Source organism: Antrostomus carolinensis, unplaced genomic scaffold (assembly GCF_000700745.2).
Source record: "Antrostomus carolinensis isolate BGI_N321 unplaced genomic scaffold, ASM70074v2 scaffold28491, whole genome shotgun sequence".
Taxonomy (NCBI): Eukaryota; Metazoa; Chordata; class Aves; order Caprimulgiformes; family Caprimulgidae; genus Antrostomus; species Antrostomus carolinensis.
The window spans coordinates 20,292-30,345 of NW_010292631.1; the positions used below are offsets into that span (position 1 = coordinate 20,292).

Consider the following 10,054-nt stretch of genomic DNA (forward strand, 5'->3'; position numbering starts at 1 on the left):
TGTCGCTGAAACACTTGGCTCTGCTGGCAAAGAAGAGAGCCAGATGGCTGCCTTCATGATGTGTGCCGTGTCCTGAACTCAGGATCTCCAAAACAGTCTTGCAGTGCTCTGGGGACACTGCCTGGGGCCCTGGCCAGTGCAGGGCAAAGCTGTTCTGTGCTGGTTTGCAGTTACTGCCAGTGTAGATGTTTCATGAGCCAAGTCCTGAAGAAGAGATAAGTGGTGTTCAGGCCAGGATGGTGTGGGAAGTTGGATAATACTTTGGGGATGAAGTTTAAAATTAAATTGAATTCATACAGCATCCTGCAGAAACTCAGTGGCAGTTGCCAAGGCAAGTCCTCTGAGTGTGGTGGTCATACGCGTGGTTGGGAGATGTGCTCAGAGTCAAGAGCACTAGAAATGGGCTGGAAGGTGTTCAGTGTTAAGTGGAAAGTGTGTGTGATGTGTTTGTTTGGGTTTTTTTATTGGATTCAGGCAATTGAGCTTTTTCCAACATGCCAGAGATATGCTACAAGTGGACAACCAAGAGCAACAGGGTTTAAACTATTCTGATAATGGGAATTCAAGGAGCTTTTTGAAGGTGACTTTGGGGAGAGACATCAAAAGACGTGAACAAGTTATGGTTGAAAGGACATCAAGATGGGAAGGAAAGGAGGAGCAGAAGAAAATGACAAAACCAGTTGCCAGGGTGGAGGAAGCCAAGGAGAACGTGACTGTGAAACCACCCCCCAGGTTGGAGGGAATCAAGATGACAACAGTGAAAACAGCCCCTGGGGTGCAGGGAATCAAGAAGAAAACAACAGTGAGACCAGTCCCAGGGGTGGAAGAAGACAAGGAAAAGACAACAGTGAAACCACCTCCTCGGGTGGAGGGAGCCAAGCAGAAGGCAACAGTGAAACCATCCTCTGGGGTGAAGGGAGCTCTTGAAAACAACATATCCAAAGACCAAACAAAGCCAAAAGAGCCTCCTGCATCACTGAAAACTGTAAGACCTATTGCTCAGGATGCTGCAGTGACAGAGAGGAAGAAACTGAGAGCTGCTGACTTCAAGTCTGAGCCACGGTGGGATTTTGAGGACAAGTACCTGCTGGATAACTCATCTCCACCATCGGTAGGTGTGATGGCTGTGTGTGTTTGCCAAGAATAATGCCTCTCTGTTGACCTCCATGTCTGCTGTCCCCTGAGCATGTGTGCTCTTTGCAGTCAAGGATGATCTCCAAGCTGGTAGGTCACCTCCATGGTATATGCAGATGCTGCTGGGACCCAGAGAGGTAGACCTGTATGTACAACTCAATTAGCCTGACCGGTCCTCCACCGTGCTCCAGTATGGGAACTTACTGCAGGTGCATTCATTTCTATGGGTTCCTTTGAAAGTCAGCCCAAGCAGCCCTTTCTGGAGCTCAGGTGCATCAGAAGCTGGGGAAAATATCTCTCCTTTTAGATGTGCTACAAGGTGGTCCCACTCTTAGGTGGCTTGGTATATTGCATAGAGGACTTTAGGCAGACAATGCAGTGTATATGTTCCCTGGGACGTGACACCCTAAGGTAAGTTGGGTCCCACTTAGTTGTGTGATGCCTGTGGGCAGACATTAGCTGTCTGGCACTAAATGGCAATTTTCCATCCCATTTTTAGGTTGCCCAAGGAAGTTGTAGATACCCCCTCCCTGGAAGTGTTCCAGGCCAGGCTGGATGAGGCTTTGAGCAACCTGGTCTAGTGGAAGGTGTCCCTGCTGATGGCAGGGGGGTTGGAACTGGATGAGCTTTAAGGTCCCTTCCAATCCAAACCATTCTATGATTCTATGAAGACACGGGTTTGCAATCCCCAGGTTTGCCTTGATCTTTGTTTTGTGGAGCCCAGGGTCATGGTGAGGGAACATGAACAGGAGTGCTTCCACATGCCTGTTCACTCGAGCACGTACGTACCAAAGCAAGTCAAAAGCTTTGGCAGCAGTGATGCTTGTGCTGTGCTAGGCTGTGAAGAGTGATGCTGGCAGTGATGGTGAGGAGGGTCTCAGTGCACAGGAACAGAGACTTTGTTAGTTGCTTGTGTTAAAGTCAAAATAAAGTCCAAGAAAAAGGGTTAGGTGAGGATTGATAAGCATGTACCTGCGTGCTTTGGAGACAGGAGGCTGGGGACCATTCCCATCTTTAAGGTTTTCTGTCAATATTGGCAAAAACACAACTATGTGTATGTGTGCCCTGTTGGAGAAATGATGGTTAAAAAGTAACTTCTTTTACTGTTGTTATAGTTTATTATCAACAAGAGGAGAGTCTTTACCAGATGTTGCCAATTCACCTTTTCCACCCTGTATGTAGACACTTGTAGTGAGCAAGCAGATTCTTTACCCATTCAGAGCTCCTTGACTCTCATGGTCCCAGCACGTTGGGTTGCTGTCTAGGATTTTCTTGCTATGCATTGAACCACCATCACAGCAGAGCAAATAATTCCTAACAGATCTGGCATTCGACAAGTCCTGCTTTGTTCCTCTTTGTTAAATAGAAACAGCTGCAGGCCTGGTCAGCACAGGTACTTTGGTAAAGGTGAAGATGAGAATCTCACATGATACAGTTGTACCTTTCAAGGCAGTAGCATTTGCACACCTACAGCTTCCAAGTTTTCTTACAGATCCTGTTTGTGAGTATTGTTCTGGAGGTTAGTTCTCACTATCTCCTCTGCCTCTGTAGGTCATATAACTGATGTGATCTTCCAAAATGATAAGTCTAGTGCCCACCATCAGGTTGTCTTAACACCCATGGAATTGAAAAACTGTCTTTTTCTTTTCTGTTTTGCACTGAACTCGTGTTCTGACCGTATTTTTGACATTTCCTTTGTAGCTATGAGGATTTGGAACTAATTTAAAATTCAATTTGAGCATCTCCTAATTACTCAAGTCCAGGAACAAGACCTTTAGGAAAGTTGTAAACTATAGTAAAGTTCTTAGCAAGCAAATGGGGCAGGTTGTGGTGCACAATACTGCCTCTGTCTCCCATCTTATGCTAATAAACTCTTTGTAAAAGCTTACCCAGAGCAGTTTTCCCTGACACTGCTGTTGCTGGGAGGCTTGGACAGGCAGGTAACGCTCTCTAGAGTGAGGAAGGTCTTTATACATGGGTGTGAGTGGCCTTTCCACACTGCTGATATGCTCAGGGAGGAGGGAGGGTGTAGGGAGGTGAGCAGAGGACAGGAGCGCCTGTTCTAGCTCGGTGGTCTTAAATGAGCCATTTTCCTGTTTAAAGTCTCAATGCCACAATCTTCCACCATTGCCATGTGTCATTTTGGTGGCATTAGGGTGAATGTAGATGTTGCTCCAGGGGACTGTCAGGATTGCAGGCACCATGTCGTTCTGCTCAGACCTCTCCCAGTGGAGCAGGGGCTCCTTTTGAAAAATTAATCCCATTCCCCAACCCCAGGGTTCTCGGGATGCCCTGGGGGATGTGCAGAGAGCAGAGGTAGAGGAACTGGGCTGATAAAAAAATCCTAGGAGATTTTTTTAACGTTCTCACTCCCATGTGGTATTTTGATGTTGTTCCTCGTTGCCCTTTTTGGCCGTGCAAGCCATTCTTTTGGTGACTGGACGTTCTCTTCAGTGTGGCATTGAGCCACTTCAGAGGAGCAGCTGGCTCCAGAGACAGCTCTGTTATCCAAAGATCTGTGACTATTAAACGTGGAACTTGGCTGTTAAACACTTGAGCTCATGCACTAGCCCAGCTGTACTGAGTCACAGCAGAAGGGCCAGGCAGATGATCCAGTCTGTGGTGCAGGATGTGCATCCTCCTTCCTGGGCTCCCCATGGTCTTGAGGCACCCAGAATACAAATGGGAGTGGGTGAATTACATGGCTAAGAGTGTGTATGCCACATGAGTCAGTACTCGCTCCTCCTGCCCACTGTTACTGCCTGTAGACACGATAGGGTTAGGTCACCAGAATCCTGCTCATCGACTGCCAGATGCTCCCATCTTCTCATCTGATGAGCTGCAGAGCACATGCAGCCATCTCAGAAGTGCAGAGCAGGAGCTGACAGAGAAATGTGAGACATCAGTTCACAGCAGGAAGCTGAGAACATCCTCCACTGTAATTGAGGCTGCAGAGCATCTGGATTTGCAGAACAGCTGAGACAGTAGGAAAAGCCCTTCCTCAGTAGGGAAAAGAGGAGGAAATGCATGCAGAAGGGTCTTTATTGAAGATGTGGATCCAGATATCATGTGTCGGGTCTCACCCTCAAACCTGATCTCTAATTCTGCAGAGAGAGGGAGTGACTAGAAGCACACCCACCTCCTTCGTGTCCTACATGATCAGACTTTTCCCTAGTTCCTCTGGTATTGATTGATCCAGTGTAGCTCTGGAGGCACAAGAAGTACCAAGCCTTGGACAGTACAAAGTACAGCCTGAGCAGGGAGGGAACGTCCCTGTTTCTGGACATGAAATGTGCTGCAAGTGAAATGGTGCCAACATGAATCCCTCACCAATGTTCTTCTCGCTGCACTCCTGTTATGACAGGCAGAATGAGGGCTGTCTCCTAAGGCTGTGACCAGATTGTTATCGTCACCCACAGCAGAGAACCCAGCTCAGCTGTGGAGCACACAGCAAGGCTTTGGCCATGCAGTCTGGTCATTGCTGGGGATTTGAGCTTGAGCATGCAGGTCCACTCAGCTTCTTGTTTTGTCTTGCAGCAGGTATCTGGGGAAGATGTCTAAGAAAGTAGAGCCCAAATTAACTGAGTGGAAAATCCAGCACTGTGGAGTTGTTTACTCTCCATCTGCACACACAGCCTAACTCTTGCTAGCTGCAATGAGACTCCTCCTGTTAGGATAAACTGGCTTGGATTCCCTCCTCAGCCACACACTTCTCTATGATTAATTTATGATGTTGAACAAGTTGTTTGCCTGATTTTTATTATCTTTCAAGGCAGTGATAATGATGATCTGATCTCACATGTCCTCAATGTGTTTGTTCACGTGCACTCTGAGGCCGTGACCTTGTGAGGTGTGTTGCCAACAGGGACTGCTGGCCTTATTTGATATGCTTAGGTTAGACCTATTATAGATACTAATTTGCATCAGTTAATGAGGCCCAAAGCCAATAAAACATGTGAGCATTGCAGGCCTGTTGTTCTGAAGAGGAAAGTCTCAGAGACATGGAATCACCCTGGCTTCCTTGTAGGTGACTTTCCACCAGCTGGTTATTGATATAATGCTGAAATTATGCCTCATGTTCACAGTGGTGAGGACACTGAGGGGAATGGGTGATGTACCACTGGAGTTCGTGTTTCTTTCCAATACCCTTACACACAGGCACACCAGCACTGACACTCAGTCAGGTTTATCAGCTCCCTGCTAATCAGCCTGTACTCTTTTCTGTTTGTTTTTCAAGACCTGCTCTGAATCAGTGAAGGCCAAAGCTGCCAAGTCTGACTGGCTGCGAGATCTTTTCCTGCCCAACATCATGCTCTTCACAGACAAGAGATACTTCAGTGACAGTGAGTGGAACCGCCTGGAGCATTTTGCACCTCCATATGGCTTCATGGAGCTGAATTATTCACGTGAGTCCCTCAGGGCATGTCGGGATGGGACCATCAAACTCCCAACAGAAACCGCCAAGTAGGTGGAGGTTTGCAGCATCCCCATGTCAAAGGCATCAGACTAGGTGGATCTCATGGCAGAAACTGTGGTGGTTTCACTGTGTCCATCCTGAAGGCTCTTGATGCTAACTCTCCACCATCTTTGCTTCACAGTGGTGAAGGAGGTCATGTCCCTGCTGCCCCCGAATCCCCACCAGCAGCTGCTCCTGGCCAACAGCAACAGCAGCATGCCGACATGCATCAGCTGTGCTGTCGTAGGGAATGGAGGAATATTGAATAACTCTGGGATGGGCCAGGAGATTGACTCCCATGACTACGTCTTCCGGTAAGGCAGGCTTCCTTCTTAGAAGATACTCAGCTAGTTTGTTCTGGCTAGCAGATAATTACAGCTGGATAACTTCACCTCTCTTAATATTGCACTGATTCCAAAGTGCCAAAATGACTGATGGCTGGAGGAGATGAAAAAACAAAAAGGAACGTTCCTACACACCCAGGAAGAGCCTGGGTTCACAGATGAGCCATAAAGAGCCACCTCCAGAGCAGGGGGAAGTGGCTCTCCTGCAGAACAAGACGTGTAGCTCAAATGGGCCTCATCTTCCCTTCCTCCAGACTAATGCTGTCTTTTCCTGTTGTAAACATGGATATGAGGGTTTTTGGTGGTCACCTGCTAACTCTGCTCCTCTGTTTGATTTCCATGGCCAGGGTGAGTGGAGCTGTAATCAAAGATTACGAAAAAGATGTGGGAACAAAAACCTCCTTTTATGGATTCACAGCCTTCTCCCTCGTGTCTTCTCTCCAGATCTTGGGACACAGAGGGTTCAGCAACATCCCACGGGGAAAAGTAAGTCAGGTCCATGGTGTATGTGTGCACAACTCTGATGGGATGCTTTTAGTCTGTGGCTTTCAGTTCTGATCTTGCTGTGCATGAGAAGCAAAGGGGCTGAGCTAAGATTCTAGCATTACCCTTAGTGAGGGAACCTGCACTGGCTTGGCGTGAGCATTTGCAGTGGCCAGCTGTGTCAGTCCTAGCCCAGCCCTTTGGCATGTAGAAGTAGCTGCACATCAGATGTTATCTCCATTCTGCTTCTGTGGAGCAGTTAAAAGCTGCACACCAAAGACGTGTGTCTGAGAGACTCAGCCTAGATGCCTGCTTCCTTTTTGTTTTTAAAGGATATGTCTCTCTTGTGCTGTTCATTAATGCTCACTTGTTTTCTTAGCATGTCAGATACATACACTTCCTGGAAGGAGCTAGAGACTATGAGTGGCTGAAGGCTCTTCTGCTGAACAAGAACATCAGGAAAGGATTCTTGAACCATTACGGGTAAAACAAACCCGTACACCCACCTCTACACTCTTTGGTTTGGAGCTCTCTGCTGTGCCCTCTTCCTTTCCACAGTGCTCAGCCCTGCTGAGGTGCAGGCCAGGGTAAAGCCAGGTTAAAGCCTCCCTCCCCTTGCAGATTTATCTGGAGAAATACCTTATTTCCTCCCCAGCTCTGAGCGCTGCTGTAACCAACACACCTCCTTCCCAGAAGTAGCTGTAGCTGATTTCAGTGAAGTGTAGCCAGAGCTTGGAGAAGGCTTTGTGGTCCTTTGGGATGCACACATGCTGTTTTCTGGTCTGGTGTCTGTACATGGTGGGTTACTCATGGATGAAAGTCTGGTTTCACCAATTCTTGTCTATACACACACATGCTTTTGATATTCCTGTCTCCTGTTGTTGCCTCTCCTCCCTGATCTCTTCCTCTGCAGTGCACACAGGTTATGGAGGCTTTGTCCTAATCTGGGAAATGTTGCAGAATGACTTAGCAGTGTTTGTGGTTCTCTTATCACCAAGTGTATCAGGGCTGATGCTTTGCAGCTGTGATGAAATACAGGTGCTTGTCCTGAGTTTCCCCATTCCTGTCTTTAGGCAGAGGCCCCGAGAGAGATTCGACGAAGATTTCACGATGGACAAATACCTGGTAGTTCACCCTGATTTCCTCAGATACATGAAGAACAGGTGAGCTGGGGGTTATGTGCTCTAACGAGCTGACTTTTGCTGGCCAGCATCATCTCTCTCTGTCTCTGGGTTCTCTCATCTCAGCTCACTCCAATGTAACTGCAGTTTAGTCACACCAGCAAATTGGGGGTAAGCTGCATCAGAATCATAGAATCATGGAATGGTTTGGGTTGGAAAGGACCTTAAAGATCATCCAGTTCCAACCCCCCTGCCATCAGCAAGGACACCTTCTACTAGACCAGGCTGCTCAAAGCCTCATCCAGCTTGACCTGGAACACTTCCAGGTACTGGGAGGCCGCTATAAGATCTCCCCGGAGCCTTCTCTTCTCCAGGCTGAACAGCTCCAACTCTTTCAGCCTGTCCTCATAGGAGACGTGCTCCAGCCCTCGGATCATCCTGCACATCATCAGTGTACAGTCAGTAAAAGTTCTCTTTGGTGCTGCAGTGGGCTGTTAGTGGTGGGTAGACATCCAGTATTTGTGAGCTGGAGAAGCAGCAGCTGTCGGACAGTTTGGCTTTCTGCATCCAAAAGAAGTCCTGGGCAAATGGCAGCTTTAGATGTGGGAAGAGTGTTGCTGAAGTGCCAGAATAGTTGATGTAGTTTGGGACCAACCTTCTGTGTTCCCCATTGCTTAGCACCTGGAGGAAGGCTCTGTAACAGCCCTTCTCTGCCGAGATCCCTTCTTGACTCGGGACGTTGTTTGTGCCTTCAGACACAGTAATAGGCACTTCTGCAGTATCCCATTTGCCTGGCCTGACTGCTCTTTGCTTCTCTAATCCTTCTCACAAGCCTGCTGGACACTGTCCCTGTAAGATCTGCCAATCGTGGGCCACACGTGACCAGGAGATGTAGGAAGAAGAGCTCCTGTTGTGCCTTGCTTTGGCTGCATTTACCCTTCAGTCTCCTTGAGAGCTGAATTATGCCTTCTCTGAGAGAAGGCAAATGCAGTGCCAGATGGCCTGCACCTCCCTGCTTGTTCTGCTGTCTCCTCTCTGACTTGGGTCCTTTCCAAGGCCAAGAGGGCTTGAATGCTTTTTATTTTTTTCCTGGTGTGGACTCCTACCTTCCTAACAACTGCTGGCACAAAACTCTGCAGCTCCCAGCGGGTTTTGTGACCCTCCTCTGCACCTTTCCTACGTCTTGTTTCACTCCTAAATGTGGGTGGGGAGCATGATAGACCAGGGAGCTTCAAAGCCATTTCTGCACTGCAAGGCAAAGGACAGATTTAAGAGTGGGCTTTAACATCCTTTAATCCACCCCCTCTTTACCCCCACTGCCTCAAGACCTACCACTTCCATAAAGGTGGGGCAGAGCTGGGCTTAGGTTGCAGTGCAGGGGATGGAGCATCCTGGGCTGGCCTGGTGCTTTACTGAGCACCCAGCAGTACCCACACGTGGGTATGTTCATGGTTTGGCTGAAATGCCTCGTATGGCAACAGACTGCTGTAAGGAGGGAAGGTGCCACACAGGCCACAGGGTGACAAGGTGTGAATCAGCTTGAACCACCACACCCAACAACTGCTCTGTGCTTTCTTCTCTCCTGCTGCAGGTTTTTAAAATCTAAAAGTCTGGAAAAGCCCTACTGGCGACTGTACAGACCCACCACGGGGGCCTTCCTGCTGCTGACTGCCCTTCATCTCTGTGACCGGGTAAGGGCACAATGATTCTTGCACACAGCACTGTCTGGAAGGGGGACAGGATAACAGGGCAGAGCAGGGATGGCTCCAACCCTGCCTACCATCTGCTTTGAGGGGTTCTGTGGGTTTTTGTCAGAGAAACAGCCCCAGAATAGTTCACGTAGAGGTTGTGAAGCCTGCTGTGGCCTTAGAGCCACCCTGCCTCCCAGGGAGGCGGTGAGAGGACAGCAGGCTCTCTGGAGCCAGTGTTCATAGCCTGGTCTGTCTGGACCCCCACACAGGGTCACCTGGAGGGGCCCTGACTGGCATCTCTGTCCTGTGCTCCCTCCCCATTTGGGAACTGTCCCCTGTATTTCACTTGGCTCCCTCCTCGGTACCTCTCCCCAGTGAGCTTTCCTTCTTTCCCAGGTGAGTGCCTATGGCTACATCACGGAGGGTCACGAGAAGTACTCGGATCACTACTATGACAAGGACTGGAAGCGTCTGATTTTCTATACTAACCATGACTTCAACCTGGAAAAGCAGGTGTGGAAAAAGCTTCATGATGAGAATATCATGAAGCTTTACCAGAGATCCTGATTGTGTGGCAAGGGCCATTGCCTGGGAAATCTCAACAACACCTCACTGGGAACAGAAAAGGACTGTCAGAGCCAAGGTTGGCTCTGGACTTCCAGGCACATTTCATCCCCACAAAGATATTTCCCTCCTTCAGCAGTTCTATTCTCTAACAATATTTCTACAAATGTGCAAATGCTACAGACCAGGAGGAACACAGCAAGAAAATGCAGCACACCAACAAAGAAGTCCCATCTGGCTATGCTGCAAGACTGTTGATGG

The 10,054-nt window shown here is 48.6% G+C and overlaps 1 protein-coding gene across 1 annotated transcript; it reads left to right on the forward strand.

Annotated features, from left to right (window-relative positions):
* The first annotated feature begins 505 nt into the window (after positions 1-505).
* On the forward strand, positions 506-9,796 carry ST6GALNAC1 (ST6 N-acetylgalactosaminide alpha-2,6-sialyltransferase 1). The gene is made up of 8 exons (XM_010177046.1): positions 506-1,111; positions 5,372-5,540; positions 5,733-5,904; positions 6,282-6,420; positions 6,797-6,900; positions 7,491-7,580; positions 9,130-9,229; positions 9,626-9,796. Exons 1-8 carry the CDS (start codon positions 506-508, stop codon positions 9,794-9,796), a joined length of 1,551 nt encoding a protein of 516 aa, XP_010175348.1.
* Positions 9,797-10,054: the final 258 nt, after the last annotated feature.